At 41.0% G+C, this 17,742-nt stretch overlaps 2 protein-coding genes across 2 annotated transcripts in view; one reads left to right on the top strand and one right to left on the bottom strand.

Moving 5' to 3' along the window:
- cdc42bpb (CDC42 binding protein kinase beta (DMPK-like)) overlaps window positions 1-17,742 on the top strand; it is a 419,833-nt gene that overhangs the window by 370,257 nt on the left and 31,834 nt on the right. The window lies entirely within an intron of this gene.
- The window catches only part of LOC308103024 (pleckstrin homology domain-containing family G member 3-like), a 79,468-nt gene that overhangs the window by 18,654 nt on the left and 43,072 nt on the right, over window positions 1-17,742 (bottom strand). The window contains exons 5-15 of the mRNA XM_080452876.1: window positions 15,628-15,728; window positions 11,035-11,104; window positions 9,803-9,849; window positions 9,059-9,209; window positions 7,816-7,950; window positions 7,058-7,240; window positions 5,125-5,217; window positions 4,370-4,456; window positions 3,330-3,363; window positions 1,438-1,527; window positions 278-310 (exon numbers count right to left, since the gene is read on the bottom strand). Coding sequence (XP_080309002.1) covers window positions 278-310; window positions 1,438-1,527; window positions 3,330-3,363; window positions 4,370-4,456; window positions 5,125-5,217; window positions 7,058-7,240; window positions 7,816-7,950; window positions 9,059-9,209; window positions 9,803-9,849; window positions 11,035-11,104; window positions 15,628-15,728 — 1,024 coding nt within the window. The remainder of the gene's footprint in view (window positions 1-277; window positions 311-1,437; window positions 1,528-3,329; window positions 3,364-4,369; window positions 4,457-5,124; window positions 5,218-7,057; window positions 7,241-7,815; window positions 7,951-9,058; window positions 9,210-9,802; window positions 9,850-11,034; window positions 11,105-15,627; window positions 15,729-17,742) is intronic.

Genomic DNA, 17,742 nt, shown 5'->3' on the forward strand with positions numbered 1-17,742 from the left:
GAAGACATGTGTAGAATCCCCCCAGAATCAAAGATTTGAGTTACAAATGTTGGCTTTAAAAATACATATATTCAAAGATTTGCACACATTTTCACGGTTTTTCAAAAAATAGCAGATATACAAGCTCATAGCACGGCACTCGGTGCCGCGCTATGAGCTTGTAGATCTGCTATTTTTGAATAGCCCAAAGAAATCTAAAAATGACACAGATGTGTTCCCGGATTTCATGGGTTAATGTACTGTATAATCATACATGTTACAGTTAGAGTTTCATTACCGTTGCTGTTCTTCACCGTCTGTGTGTTTGGTTCTGCAAAAGCAAGAGCATTTACATGTAGATCATTTCAACTGGAAATACATAATAAATGCATCATAAACTAGAAAAAGTGCTCCTCGGAGCACAGGTCTCCGCCAGGTCAGGTAGGTTATTGTGGCCTCCTGATGGCGCTATAATAGGCCATTGTGAAAAGGGTGCCCGTTTCTTCTTAGGCCTTTCACGACAATCGGACACTGCATTCATGATTTGAGGCATTTTGTTCCAAAAATGTGTTTAGCTAAATTAGACCTGCTGGTGGCGCTATAACAGGCCAATGTGAAAGGGGTGGCATTTCTTCCTCAGCCTAGTGGGAATGTGCGTGTAAAATTTCACGGAAATCGCAAGCTGAGTGCATAATTTAGTTCAAAACGGAGCAATCCTGCAAACTTTGGAAGCCAGCCTTAGCCAATGAGGATGGAATATGGGAAATCGGACACATCCGTGTTGATCACATGACTATAGAGATACTGTATACCGATTTGCATGACCTTTGGATAAAATCTGTAGGAGTAATATAAAGAAATTGGTTTTGCACAAATCGGCCTCCTGGTGGCGCTATAACAGGCCCATGTGAAAAATTTGGGGCAAATGTTCTGAATTGGCATCCAGGGAGTGTGTGTGCACAGTTTCGCAGCGACCGGGCCAACGGTGCCAGAGATTAGCTGGTGACAGACGGACGGACGGACGGACGGACACACGGACAGGGGGTAAAACATACTCTCTTGCCATGCCTTACGGCCTGGCGGAGACAATGAAGTGGGCAGTATCTTTGCATGGCTCAGTCATCACGGGCACATATAGCATCGTGTGCTAAGCTAAGGCAGTGGTTCTCAAACTTTTTCATGTCAAGGACCCCCAAAATGATATGTATTTGGCCGCGGACCCCCATCTCAAAATATTTTGTTCCAGGGACCACCCAGAAGCAAAGATTTGAGTTACAAATGTTCGCTTTAAAAAACATATATTCAAATTTTTTAATGTTCACGATTTTTCAAAAATAGCTGACTTTTTTTTGGCTGGGGACCCCCTGGTACCCCCCGCAAGGACCCCTGGGGGTCCCCGGACCCCACTTTGAGAAGCAATGAGCTACTGTAAAGCAATGAGCCAGGAGTTGCTTGTACCTGAGAGTGGGCGTTGTCGTGGGCCCTCGTCTGACTGACAGGAGAGGGTTTTCTTCAGCCTGTCGGGGCTGTAGCGATACCTGGTCCGATCTGAACGCAAAACACAAAAACAACGGTTATTTTATAACATTTATTTCATTTTTATATACCATCTGAACGCAAGCGACAATAAATAAGAGCCTGTTCCAAAACATAGTTCATATTTATCCGTATTGGAAAATGAACAATTCAGCTTCTCTTCAACTTTTTCACAATCAAAACTAATATTTAATTGCTGTTGGGCAATAACCTTGTATTACCATATTTAAACTTTTCATGTTTTGTTTTTTTTCTTCTCCAAAAATATTAATAGCCTACTTGGTTGTACAAGAGCATCACGCACAAGTATCAAAAAGTGACACATTCAGAGCTTGTAGATCTCCTATGTTTCTGAAAAAAAAACTAATGTACCGGAAGTCTCGCTAGACGAGATTTCACGAAATCCCGTCTAGCGAGACTTCCGGTGGGGCGCATTCAAGACAATCACGTTGCATAGTGTTCTGTCACTATGAACGTCAGATCTCACTAAAAAAATATAGCAAAAAAAACTATTAAAATACACGATTTAGCGCAAGTCCCATGTTGCAGGTTTTTAGCTGCGGCGGAAACCGGGATGGAGTTATGACATTTTTCTACTATACCACTAGTCCTAGGATATCATCACATCATAGAAAAGGTACGAAAACCGTGGGGCAAAATTCCCCTTTAAGTGTGTGTGTGTGTGTGTCGGTTTTATAAATAAAAAACTAGCTTGTGACTAAATAATAACTACATTGGATCCATGGGAACAGGTTATTTTTTTTTTACATTTCCTGAAAAGTATCGATTTTGGACATATATGAGGTTTCCACCCGACAGCAACGATTTGAAAGTTAAAAGCTATTGTTCATACAGTATGTGAATAAAAACTGGGTAGCTTTGCATGAGGTTTTGAAGTGAATAAAACAGGTTTTTATCATTAAGGTGTTTGTCATTTCAGAGGATTTGTAAGGAAATGCAGTTAGAACTATATCTGTGCTTGTACTGAAAACCACAATTTACAATAAGTAATTAATCCATCTTACAGTAAGCAATGACAACACAAGGTACTATATCAAATGCATAGAAATAGTAATCTACTAATAAACTAATACATAAGTAAACCACCAGTCTAACAGTACATTGAAACTATAAACACTACTATAGATGCCAGGTCAACGATGACCTGGCATCTGTCTACATAACATGCTATCTAAGTTGCATTTTAGCCTTTGCATTAGCCTGCAAGGTCGTCGAGGCTAGGGCAAGTGCTGCTACGGGCTAAAGGTAGAGTCTGAAGAGGTCAGTCTTCAAATTACGGGGGAAGATTGGGAGTGAGTCTGTTCATTCCACAGTTTGGGAGCCAGAAGGGAGAAGAGTCTGGGACGTGTGGAGCGTTGTCCCGGATGTTTTAGGGGAGGTTCTAGGTTTGTAGGGTTGGATCAGGCTTTGAAGATACATGGAGGTGCCATACCTTTGGTTGCTTTGTAGGCCAACATCAGTGTTTTGTACTGTTTTGTGCGGGCAGTAACTGGGGGCCAATGGAGGGAGTGGAGAAGGGGGGAGACATGTGAAAATTGTGGCTGGTTGAAGACCAAGCGTGCTGCGGCATTCTGGATCAATTGGCACATGCCGGGAGAGCAGTAATGAGAGAGTTACAATGGTCAAGTTTTGATATGTTCTGGATAAGGAGCTGGACTGACTCCTGGGTGAGGAAGGGTCTGATCCTTCGAATGTTATAGAGTGTGAACCTACAGGATCGAGTGACAATATCATCATCATCATCATCCTGTCTGATTTATGCAATATGATGATCAACACATATCAATACTTACACACTGAGTCCATTTCTAAGATGGCCTCCTTTGCCTGAAACAAATAACAAATAGAGTGTATTTAAAAGTCGTGTAATTTATATAGTTTAGTTTAAACAAACATAATTTTTTGTTAAAAGATTGAAGGTCTATATTGTGATAGTAATCATTGCTATAGAGTGTTTGTTCAGTAACAGTGTTAAATAGCTCTATATTGTGATAGTAATCATTGCTATAGAGTGTTTGTTCAGTAACAGTGTTAAATGGGTCTATATTGTGATAGTAATCATTATATAGAGTGTTTGTTCAGTAACAGTGTTAAATAGCTCTATATTGTGATAGTAATCATTAATATAGAGTGTTTGTTCAGTAACAGTGTTAAATAGCTCTATATTGTGATAGTAATCATTGCTATAGAGTGTTTGTTCAGTAACAGTGTTAAATGGGTCTATATTGTGATAGTAATCATTATATAGAGTGTTTGTTCAGTAACAGTGTTAAATAGCTCTATATCGTGATAGTAATCATTGCTATAGAGTGTTTGTTCAGTAACAGTGTTAAAGGGATACTTCACTTTCAAATAAAATAAACATTAAAAAAAATGAAAAAAAAATGAAAGAAGTTATGGCAAAATAAAGGCCCCCTCACGCATTAGAGTGTCCTACTAATGTGTGAGGGGGCCTTTATTTTGCCATAACTTCTTTCATTTTTTTTAAATAATTTTTTTTAATGTTTATTTTATTTGAAAGTGAAGTATCCCTTTAAATAGCTCTATATTGTGATAGTAATCATTGCTATAGAGTGTTTGCTCAGTAACAGGGGTCTCCATGTCTCTCCAGCTCTTTAGTAAACACAAAATAAATTTTCAGGTTGTTATACCGATTTTATCCAATCAGGAGAGAGAACCCATTTATTAGCTTAATTTTTATAGTGTTCCAGTTCCAATTGTGTCGCTCATGTCTTTGTGTCATCACTTCCAATTTCACTTGGTCAATCTGTATCCTGCATGATACATTGGTATAATAGGTATAATAGCATGTTGTATATTCATACAGTAGTACCTTCTGAGGTATGATGGCGTGGTGGTTTTCCAGAAGGAGTCGTTTGATGTGATGAGTCCACAGTTTCTTCTCCTCCACTGTCCTCGCCTGAACACGACACACACACACACACACACACATCATTACACACACATTACGAACACAAAACACATCATTATACACATCATTGGCCCCTCATTCTAAAACGTGCGTATACCAGAAAAGATGGCAAATGGTTTTCCATCGTAGACACAATGTTGTAACGTGAAATCTAATATCAAGCAGTTGAAATTGAGTAATTAAAAACAATCTATCATATCATGCTTAACTCATTCAGTGCCAATGACGTGTTTTGTTTTTGTGTTTTTATATATTATGTGTGTCTCGGCTACTGTGTTACTGTGTATTTTTGGCGAGACATACTATTTTCAACAGCGCATAACAAGCGAACGGGAGGTCGCCATGACATTTATTTTTTCACGGAAGCACAGTGAAACCCTCTGTGATTAGCAACCATCAGGGGATCCATCATACTGGAGATAAATGTTCTGTGACTACTTGAAAAGGTAAGAAAATCCCTGGCAGTCTGGGCCTTATTTATTTATTTACAAGCGTGAATTCTGCACTCGGATCCACAGATCTAGGCTGGTTTCTATGTTCCATTTATAAATGAGGGCTAATTACACTGTCTGATGGGCTGTGTGTGTGTGTGTGTGTGTGTGTGTGTGTGTGTGTGTGTGTGTGTGTGTGTGTGTGTGTGTGTGTGTGTGTGTTACCTGGACAGTAGTGGGTTGTTTGGGGTGTTTATAGTGAGTGACACTGAAGCACAGAGAATCCTTAGAGCTCTCCATCAACATCAGAGTGGAGCACTGCAACACACACAGATACACACTGTAACACACATACTGTACTGTAAATACACACTGTAACACACACACACAAACTGTAACACACATACTGTACTGTAAACACACACTGTAACACACACATGCATCTATCTCTCACGCACACCTGTAAATCAGGCACTAAAGCACCTATAGTCATGAAACTGGAGGCTGTGAGAGAAGTGGCCCTGGCGAAGATCTATTTGCCAATGTACACATCCCACAAAAGGCACTGAGAGACGTGACAAATAGAACTGTCCAGCTGGCCAGAAAATGGGTTGGCCTAAACTAAACACACACTCCACAAGAGACATACTCTTCCTCTCGTATGGCGAAGGGGGGCTGGGGGTCCCAAATGTATGTGGATCTATGCAGCAACAAGGCTAACCCACCTACTCCACATGCTTAATAATAATGATGATGGCACTGTCAGAGAAATGGCCAGGGCATCACTCCTACTGGACTTACGCAGGAGGAAGGTCCCCCTGGCTGTTGCAGACCAGAATAATTTCCTAGGTTTCCGGAGGAAAGACTCTGGACTCACAAGACAAGGCTGGTCCGATTAGCCAGATCTCAGTGACCTCTGCCACTGGACAGGAGTCCAGTTAAAATGGGCAAAAAAAACAACACCGAAGTGCTCATCTCTGATGGACTAATTACAGACCCCAGTGTGGTAGTGGAGGCTACTCTCTCTCACCAGGGAGGGTACATTAGACTACAGGAAGACACAGCTAGAAGGGTTCCGCTTAATATGAAACAGACAGAGGCCAAACAACACTGGCGTGGACTTCCGACTGCAGGGAAAGTTGGCCTGTGTTGATTCCGCTGATCATTCTGTTTCACATTCGATGTACAAAAATGCTGTAATTGGGGAGGATGTGTTAAAATTCACCATCAAAGCAAGAATGCTAGTATTACCAACCAAGTACAATCTGTCAATCTGGTATCCTGACATCCATAGTCCACTCTGTATAAAGCATCATGGATTCTGAACAACACCTAGAATCCATTGCACACATCATCAATGGATGTACAGTAGTGCATATAAAAATGTGTACATTGCTCGCCACAACCGCATTGTCGATGCAGTCAAAAAATGTATGCCATCCAGTGCAGCAATGTACAAACACTCAAGAGTGCTACCAGATTGGTTTGGTTTAGCTTGTGATGTCTTCGCTAACATCCCAAATACCCCTGATGTCGTTTTTGTTGACACCTGTCACAAGGAGCTTTTGACTCTGGAGGTGGGCTGTGTCTTTGACCTATACATGAACCAGGCTTACCAAGATAAGCATTCTAAGTACCAACCGCTACTGAGAATCATAACAAACCTTGGGTACAGATGCAGATTCTCTGTACTCATATTTGGAAGCCTGGGCCATGTATATAAGCTGACCACGAGTGGACTAGCAATCGCTGGGCATGACAACAAAACAAAGCCAAACAACTTGCGAACTATTGCTCTGTTTCAGCTGTTATAGGCAGTTTGTCTGTGTGGAGGAGGAGGTGCCATGTGTATCCTTAGGGACCATGAACTATCAACCCTGTTATATTTGTTTCCCTGTGTGTGTGTGTGTGTGTGTGTGTGTGTGTGTGTGTGTGTGTGTGTGTGTGTGTGTGTGTGTGTGTGTGTGTGTGTGTGTGTGTGTGTGTGTGTGTGCTACACACACACACACACACACACACACACACACACACACACACACACACACACACACAGTGCTATAACACTATCTAGGAGTCTGAAGAGGTGAGGTAGAGTCAGAAGAGGTGAGACAGTGTTGTCTCAGTAGGACAGACATTGCTATAGTTCTCACAGACTGACCGATATGTGTGACTTGTAGACGTAGTGGTCTCCACGCCGCTTGGTGATGAGCAGCACGCGCTCAAACAGGAAGAGGGTGCGCTCGTTTTTGGCCCGGTGCACCTTGAAGGTTCCCTCCAGCACCAGCTCTCCATAGGTGGTCAGGTCTGCACCCTTCCAGTTCAACAGCAGAGACTGCACCTCCTGGTGGCCAAACACAGTATCACACCTTTAAATGTCATTCAATTAGAACGGGGGTCCTTGAGGGGGTTCCAGGGGGTCCAGGGCTAATTTTGTTACTAGTAAAAAGAAGAGATACCCGCACACTGCCACTTGCATGTTTCAAGAGAATATTTATTGTGTAACAACGTTTCGGTCGTGTTTACTATAGCTTTAAAATCAGTTGAAGAGGAGAGGAGAGGAGGAGAGGAGAGGAGAGGAGGAGAGGAGGAGAGATGTTAAACAGGTTTTAAATGGACAGGTTCTATGAATTGAGTACAAAGGACCCCAATGGAAACAAGCATGGCTTTCTGGGTTTTAAACCCTATTATCTGACCTTGTATTGAATTAGACTTTCATGTGCTTTTTTCTGCAAATTTCAATAAAGTATTCAATCAATCAAATGGTGTGTGTGTGTGTGTGTGTGTGTGTGTGTGTGTGCGTGTGTGTGTGTGTGTGTGTGTGTGTGTGTGTGTGTGTGTGTGTGTGTGTGTGTGTGTGTGTGTGTGTGTGTGTGTGTGTGTGTGTGTGTGTGTGTGTGTGTGTGTGTGTGTGCGTACCTGCAGTCTAACAGAGTGCTCATGCTTCCTCTTCATGTCATTAATGTACCAGGCCACCCCCGTCATGGTGAAGATAGCCTCCTGCACCACCTCATAGCCCTCCTCCTCCTCTGGGTCAAAGTGCTTCGCTATCTCCTACACACACACACACACACACACACACACACACACACACACACATGTTGTATTAAACATGAATTAAAATAAAAGTAGAACACAGTACAGTAGTCGTCTTCTTTCTGCACATTTCCATCGGGGTTGCCACATCTGGTTCATCTTTCTGCATCTTCCTCTGTCACTCCAGCCACCTGCATGTCCTCTCTCACTGCATTCATAAAACTCTTTGGCCTTCCTCTTCTCCTCTTACCTGGCAGCTCCATCTTCAGCATCCTTCTCTCAATGTAGCCCTCATCTCTCCTCTGCACATGTCCAAACCATCTATCTATCTATCTATCTATCCTCTGCACAAGCCTCTCTTGTTTTATATACATTTATAAATCCATACATATCCTGCACTAGGCTGGACCCCACCCACTCTCTGAGTGAACTGCCTCTCTTGGTCTGGTGTTGTAAATGGGAACCTAGAGCTGAATTCCAATACCGAAAATCTCGTCCACTCGCTCGCTCACTCCAGCTTGACCCGGAAATAGTTTGGGCCCAATTGTACATTTGCTTCTTGGAGGAGGCGAGTGGAGTCGAGTGGAAGAGCCGAGTCGGCTCTCCGAGTCGGCATGCAGCGAGTGTACATGCAGTGTAGGCTCGACCAGTCTCCACAGCTCCTCACGGCAGACTTCCGCATCACGTGTACACGCTTTCTTTTGTTTTTTCCCCCTTCTCCCGTGACGTATACACGGTCCTCCCCCATATGTGGCAACACAAACACTGCTTGAAACCCGAAACCATGCCGAAAACACAGACAAAACACCGAAAACACTGATAAAATTATTAAATGTCAGTCATTTCTTTGTATATTTTTAAAAAAGTAATTATTTGTAATATTTGATTATGAAGCCTAAAAGGCGAAACAGAAATGCAATTTTTATTCATATGTTCAAGGCCAAAAACACAATTAAATTGCAATTATTTCAATGAATAATTAATCATCTACTTAAATGTGGTAATGGTGACAGCACTAGACGTCCACAATGCAACACAATACTTCCTCTCTTCACACCCTATCTCTAGGGCCACAAAACACACAGGACAGTACTGTTGTTACTATTACATGTGAATCTAACATTACCTGCAGCAGTAAGTGGTACTTGAGGATCCTCTGGACGGGTTTGAGGAGGTAGGAGCCCAGAGGGAGAGAGCGCTTCAACGTGGCCTGACGCTCCCGGAAGAACTTAGCCAGAGATTTATTCCTCATGCATTCTGTCAGGGCAGCCACGGAACTACGGACGGACAGACAGACAGACAGACAGACAGACAGACAGACAGACAGACAGACAGACAGACAGACAGACAGACAGACAGACAGAAAGTCAATTCTATCTTCAGCACTAGAAAGAGTATCTTTGGTACCTTGTAGAGGAGGTCATTGAGAGGGGGTTGAGCTGCACAAATATGTCAGTTTTTCAACGTTTCAGAGTTTCACCACATCATAATTTAACTCCATGGGATCAAAGGTGCGCACACTGTAAGCGCTCGTGGATTCCAATACAAATCTCTTATTGCAGGCTGCTACCTAGCTCCTAGATTCCATTATGGAGTACCGTCTACGCCTGGCATTTACTGGTAGAATGGCATTTTTGATAGCAATTCTAATTATTAGGTTTGTTGGTTCCATATAATACCCAACAGTCGCCGTCAGTTCTGTAATATCTCAAATCGGATCTCGGAAAACAATTTCACGGGTGCATTTTGGTCCCATGAACTACGGAGTGTCTTCCATCAACAGATAGATCTTTGGGAGTACATCCGGATGAAGTGATGAATGATGTGTGAACCCGTGGTTATGCACTGGCCTGGGACCAGTAGAACTTACTTAGGGTAGTTGGTGCAGTACTGTGTGTAGATGTCAAAGTCCTCCGTCTGCAACAGAGAGAGACACAGGAGTTCATCACAACCACGTCCGCTAATAGTGGTTATTAACCCATTAAGACCTGAGGCGATTCTTTAAAAAAATCTAAATCCTAACAGTTTAAAAAAAAAAAAAAAAAAAAAAAAAAACAAGATTTTTCAAAAATAGCAGATCTACAAGCTCGTAGCGCGGCACTCGGTGCCGCGCTATGAGCTTGTATATCTGCTATTTTTGAATAGCCAAAGACATCTAAAGTGACAGATGCGTTCCAGTTTACTGTCCAAAGAATTTGTCTTGGTACTGTAGGTTTCCCACATGACACACATCAGTGTAGTGTGGTGGGGGAAAACAATCATACTGTATAGAGTCATGGTGGTATTGATTATACTTAATGTACTTGTCAATTAGTCAGATAAGTATTGTAGTGAGATGCAGCTGTCACCCCATATCTCTCTCTCTCCAGGGCGGTGACATCATCACCTGTAGTACTTCCTGGTTGAGAGTACAGTTCCTCTCACCTCATCTATGTTCAACTGTCCTTCTGTATGTATTGGGTCAGCTAGTATAACGAAGCCATGTAAGGACTGACCGGCTGTTCTTGTGTGACTCTGAGGAGGTATAAAATACTGTGTGAAACGTGTACTCTCAGCTGACGCCGAAGGTCTCTCCTTGTGTGATGATGATGTGCTCCAAAATAAATGTTAAAGGAGGAGTTCACCCAAAAAATGACTTATTTTCTATCAATTGCACACCCTATGAAGCCTTGAATCCATGGATTATTTTTTGTTTTTGTCGCATTCCTAAGCTAATAATTTGATTCCCGTCCCCTACCGGCTAATGTATCCGGTAGGAGACACAAAGTAGATTATTTGTGTCTCCTACCGGAAGTACACCCGGTCATCAAATTATTGTCTTAGGAATGCCACAAAAACAAAAATAAATCCATGAAATCAAGGCTTCATGAGGTGTGTAATTGATAGAAAATACGTTTTTTTTTGGGTGAACTCCTCCTTTAAGATAAAGATTCCTGACATGCGGTGGTTCTTCCTCGGTCTCTGAACAACTTCTCTGTAACGTTTAAGACTTCCATTATAGTAGGCTCTAACGATATGCAGGAAATACATATAAAATGATACAACAGAGCATAGAAATATATATACTAGAGTTATTCCATCTTCAGTTTGGACTGTCTGTACCTTCATGACGAAGCAGCGGGCCACGGCGACCGGGTCGTTGTCACACAGATCCAATGACTGGAGCAGCTCACTGCAACACACAGCACACAGCCAATCAGAGAGTGTCGGACGGACAATAGAGCGTCGCAGTTCCCGCCCACTTCCTGTTTTTTTTGGTGCCGGAAGAAAAAACTCAATGCATTTTTCCATTGACATTTCCAAAAATATTTATATCTATTAATTTAAGCCTCGAATCAAGCCATCACGACATGACATGAATCATGACCATAAAACGTTTTTTTCTGTGATTCTTTTTTATTTTATATTTAATTATATGATATACTATATTTAATAAATACCCTTTGTTTTGCCGTTTTCAACAAAAAAAAATCACAGAATCAAACGTTTTATGGTCATGATTCATGTCATCTCGTGATGGCTTGATTCGAGGCTTAAATTAATAGATATAAATATTTTTGGAAATGTCAATGGAAAAATGCATTGAGTTTTTTCTTCCGGCACCAAAAAAAACAGGAAGTGGGTGGGAACTGCGACGCTCTATAACATAAATAATATTAACACATTAACCGCCAAGAACGTAGTCCTACGGTCCGTTAAATCCAACTGTTAAGCGCCGAGACCGTAGCCCTACGGTCCACGGTCTTTTCGCGCTAAAAAATTCCGGGTGCACTTTCGGAATTTTTTTGATCCACTTCCGTTTCCGGTTTGATGACCGGAAACGGAATTATTTGGGATCCGGTTTTGACGATCACGTCCGCCCTCGTTCTACAGACGAAACTGAAACTCAATTCTCTCTTCCTGTAGTTTTTTCTCCTCGCATTTCACTGTTTAACGTAATCCGCTCTAACTACAACATGGATGCCCCGTTTGACACGTGGTTTTCACTGGGAGATACAGTGGGATGTCGCGGATGTAAACAGACCGTGTACGGCTCAATCTTAAGGATTTTAACAAGATCTATGGCGACATGAAAAAAACAAAAAAACAACAAAAACACCTTGGCACTGGTGAGTACATTATGAGATTAACCTCTGGCGGTCGATGTGTTAATAATGATATAAAAATAAATAAATAATCATCATCATATATTATTTCATTTGTTATTAAAGTGGCACTAACGTTTTAATGAATAAAATGTATGGTAGAGTACAGTATGTCAATACAATATAACTGGGGTGGTTGTATTTTGTCTCCATGCTCTTCTATTGAGACGGTTAGATCGTGTCAAAGGTCACGTCTAACCTAGACAAAACGTTTGACCTGATGGTCAAGATTCAATGTATCCCCTGAGCAAGCAGGCAGCCTCCATTAGCTCAAGGGTAAAAATGTCAGCACTTGCACAGGAAACCGTTTTCAAATAAGGGGTAGAAGAGGAAAGTTACATAGTGCAGCTTTGAATGCCTTGATGTCTTACTCGACCTGTTCACATTTAGTTATTTAACCTGCGGTAGCCTCTAGGGGATAGTATTTCTCCATGTTATTTCAACAGGCTTAAAAAAACACATCTTGCAGGAAAAGAGACAAAGACAGAGAGACTTACATCAGAAAGTCTACCATCAGGGTAGGCTTACATTGTTGCTTTTAAAACAAGCTTGCAAAATGAACTGTGTGTTTTTACTGGATTCTGTACTTGTTGGATTTATTTTAGCGTTGTTTTTGGAGTTTATGAACTTATTCTTGATATAGTTTTGCTGTTGTTAATCTTGGCCTCCGTTTTACTTCAATTCATCAAGTGTTTTCTAATTTTGTTTTGGATTCTTCATTCACCCTAAAAGAATGTTCTTAGAACTCAAATTCTCACAACATGAGGTGAGTAAACTATAGACATAAAGTCATTTCTTGGGTGAACTGGTAATTAGAGCGCTTTCTCCACACGGCCATTTGACGAAAGGCAGACTTTAAAACGCGCACCTGGAGCCCGCCAGTCACGATGCCAGACACCGTCAAGTCGTGGGACACGTGAGAAGTCATGATAATTTGGGAAAATCCTGCACAAAGTGGGACATCTGGTGACACCCTAACGGCCTAAATGACTCTATTTCACTAATTGACATGACAGTTAACAGTCAAGCTTTCAACCTGGTGACCTGTTTGTAGATCTATTTCTAGTCTTGAAAATGTATGGAGAAGAAAAAAGTGTAATGTATGAACATCAAGAGATGAATTCATACACATGAATGGAAACGATTATGCAAAAATAATTGCAATCAGGCAGTTATTTAATAATGGGCGTAGACAGGCCCTACGTTTCAGTGCAGCTTTTGGTGGTTAATCACCTCAACAATAACTGATATTATGAAAATCATCATCATCGTAGTCGTACTACAGAGCATACATGAGGCTTCAAGTAGAAGTGTCAAACATTAGTCCACGCCTGTAAAACACAGAGCCTTAAAGGAACACTCCACAGTTTTTCGACCTCATCTCCTTGTCATTATTGGTAGAAGTAATAATCAATACATGATCGATACCGACATCAATTAGTTACTGCAAGATACCACACTACACCACAACTATTCCCCCCCTCTGCCAGTAAGGGGCGACAGACAGCCTTGCTGGGGAAGCAAGACGTTGCAGTGAATTGTGGGTATTGTGTAGTAGAGTGGCAATGTCATCAACATGTTTTTACAGTGTTTGACAGTTAAACATGCGACAGTGAACTGTTCTTTAAAAACACACCTCATGGCAAGAAGCCCAAACCAACACACACACACACACACACACACACACACACACACACACACACACACACACACACACACACACACACACACACACACACACACACACACACACACACACACACACACACACACACACACACACACACACACACACATCAAAACACACACACATCAAAATTTACCAAAAGTAAAAGTACTCATTGTGCAGAATGTCCCATTTCACATGTTCAAAATGTATTAAAAATATTTTGCAAATAGCAGATCTACAAGCTCACAATGCGTCGCATCGCAACGCATTGTGAGCTTGTAGATCTGCTATTTGTAAATGGCCAAAATGTATATAGGGCTGAAGTGGTTAATGTATGTTTTGTGATAATAATCTAAATCAGCAAAGTAACTAGTAACTAAAGTTGTCAAATAATTGTAGTGGAGTAAAAGTACAATATTTGCCTCTGAGATGTAGTGGAGTAGAAGCAAAAGTATTGGATATGGGAAATACTTCAGTAAAGTAAAACATCCTCAAATGTGTAGTTAAGAACAGTACTTGAGTAAATGCACTTACTGTAGTTACTTTACACCACTGCACACACACACCACACACACACACACACACACACACACACACTCCAGTCCGTGCATGTTTCCATGCAATGTGTGTGCACCAACACACACAGTGAGTGTCACACTGTCACTTACCGTCCCCAAGCTGTAGAGACACACACACACACGCAATGAACACACAGTTTTAACCCCTTCAACCCCGTTTGTCTCTATTCGGGAGCAAAACACATGTTGCACTGCGAAGCATTGTCAAACTAACGGGAAAAAAATAACATGTCATCAAACATGTCACTTCATGACATGTCATGGTACATACGGAATGCCATCAATCATAATTGATAATCTTTTCTTTCTTTTTTTTTAACACCAGCAGTTGGGGCATTAGAGGGGCAGTATTATTCATTAATATTTCTGGAAGAACAGGAACTCTTACAATATTGTTATTGGCTATTAGAAATATATTATGTTGTTGCAATTATTCACAGGTTGACAAACTAGACATTAATGATGTTCTGGACACTTGATTTTATATTGTGAAAACTCCATAGATGTTCCACCCGGAAATACCGCCCCCCAGCGTGTGTGTGTGTGTGTGTGTGTGTTTGTACATAAGAGGGTGGGCGTATGTGTCTGTATGTTAGTCCAGACTCCAGAGGGTATCCCATAAACCAAATGATCAGTGCCAAATGTCTTGTCAGTAGACAGTACCTCCACTAATTCATTACATTTTTCACATAATGTTTTATACTTTTTTTTAAATATTTAAGTATAGTATCAGTATTAGTATAAATCATGGGTATTCAACAGGGGGTCCGGGACCCCTTGAGGGTCCTCAAGAGTTACTACAGGGGGGGCCGCCAAATATTTATTTTTTTACATTAGCTAGCCACTTGAACCTTAGCATCCCTATTCTGAGGGGAACTTTAGCAACAATATTAATAGATCATGTGTAAACAAATTAACACGAAACATTAATTTACACAACACTGATGACAGGGCTGTCAAACAATTCAAAATAATTAAAAGTCTGCAAAACAGCATTGCTCCTAAGTGTTTAGTTTACTTTAAAACACAGAAAAAATGACCACCGTTGGCTCTATGAAATCTATGAAAAAGTTGAATCTGCAACACAATGTTATACAATATGTAGTAGGAGGTCCCTGCTTCATCTCTCTCTCAGCTAAAGGGGTCCTTGGCCTGAAAAACGTTGAAGACTCCAGGTATAAATGAAGTCATTGGGACTCTGATCAGGCTAAAATCTAATGTTTTAGTCATAACATCATAGATGATGTCATCATTAGATGAATACTGTACATGAAGTCATTCATTTCTGACCGTCCTCCATTACCTGTTAAACTCATAGATGTCCTCAATGTTCCCAAACAGAGAACACACCTGCTCCGGTCTGATGGACAGCTCAGCCTGGTCTATGATGTGAGACAGGTAGTCCTGCAAGACAGACAGACAGACAGACAGACAGACAGACAGACAGACAGACAGATTATATTTCTATTGTATGTCAAATACAAAGTTGAGCGGAAAGGATATATTCATAATATATGTATTCATTATTATGTGTACTTTGGCTGCCTGCTCTAAATACATTCTTAAAACGTTGTTTATTTGTTTTATATTATTTGGACAGACATGGTCCGCTGTCATGCACATTAAGGCCCAGATCTGTGTGCCCAGTCTGGTCCTGTACAAACAGACATATCGTCAATATAGCAAAAATAGCAGATCTACAAGCTCTGTCACTTTTGATGCTTTTTGTGTGACACTGTAGTATGATCAAGTAGGGCGCCTGACAGTGACGATATACACATCGCTGCTGTCCATATTTCATTTATTTATTTGTTTTCGTAAAAAATAGCGTCGCGGCGAGATGTATTGTGAGCTTAGATCGGCTATTTTTGAAAATGTTTTTAAGTGAAAGTGGTTAAGTGTGTCTGTGTTTTTTATTTATTTATATTGAACCAATGTAAATTATTAACAAGAGCTTGTGACTAAATAACTACATTGTATCCATAATAAAAAACATATTTCATGTGTTTTTTTATACAGCTCACATCAGATGTGTGCAGGTCATTTAGAGCTGCTGTTGTCTCATTGTTCCACTAGAGGGGGCACAGAGCTGCTTTTTAATTTCAGATCTACTGTAGTACAACATACTAGATTACAGTAATGTGTTTGTAATAGAGTAGTAGTAGAGATATGAGGGGGGTGCTCAAGTATGGATTATGAGTTTCCCTTTTAGCAGAGGTTCTCAAACTTTTCAGGGTGCGAAAAATAATCAAATTTGAACTGGGGACCCCCCCCCAAAATATTCATGATTATGAACACCACATTACTCCACTGAATGACTCCAGTGAATGACAACTGCTGCTATAGAAGGAAATGATGGGTAAAAATATATTAATATTGTTTTGTCATGTAAACACAGGGCAAAGTCACATACTATGCCTTTAAGAAAGACAAAATACAATCTGAGAACTTGTTCTATCACATCTGTTTACTGAGCCAACTAACCCTACTCCTCCTTCCTTCTATAACACACACACACACACACACACACACACACACACACACACACACACACACACACACACACACACACACACACACACACACACACACACACACACACACACACACACACACACACACACACACACTCTTGCATCATATAACAAGTGTCAACAAGTAATGTTGCAAAAGCAGCCAGGAGTTGCAGACACTCTAGCCTCACAAAGCCACACACCACACACACACCCATTCCTACATCATATATAATACAACATGAAATAAACATTATTCGATGAATTGAAAAAGTAATCAACGAAAGAGAGAAAATACAGTGAAACAGGCTATTCATCATCCTAGCTCTGTGTGTGTGGTGAGCCCAAAATCTCTTCTGCCCGGTTCTCCTCACTGGCTGGAGCAATTGATCTGCATTTTGCACACAGAGCCATTGACCATTACCATGTGTACACCGACGCCCGTTTTTCGCTTTCCCCAAAATGTCAGCTGTTTATTAGCGTTTTTGTGTTCGCTGGCCCCCGGGTTGCCAAATCATGTGCGTGAAACCAGCACCATGACGCACTATTGGGTGCTCATATCCCCCGACGGGAATGGTCTAGTAATGAGTAAGTAATAAGTACTTTACTTTCTGTAAGTATATGTTGATGGCAATACTTTTGCACTTTTGCTCAAGTGAAATTTTGAATACAGGCCAACAATTCTGGTTCAGATCAGTGAGGCTGATCTTCCACAAGTCATTTATAATAGCGTTTGTTGTCATTTGGAAAAACGCATGTTCCAAAACTTTTTTACTTTTCAGGAAATGGAACCTGTGTTCCAATGGATCCAATGTAGTTACTAATTAGTCACAAGCTCGCTATTAACCCATTAAGACCTGAGGCCGATTCTAAAAAAAAATCTAAATCAGTGGTTCTCAAACTAT

This window comes from Gymnoscopelus braueri (assembly GCF_963280865.1).
Source record: "Gymnoscopelus braueri genome assembly, chromosome: 16".
Lineage (NCBI taxonomy): Eukaryota > Metazoa > Chordata > Actinopteri > Myctophiformes > Myctophidae > Gymnoscopelus > Gymnoscopelus braueri.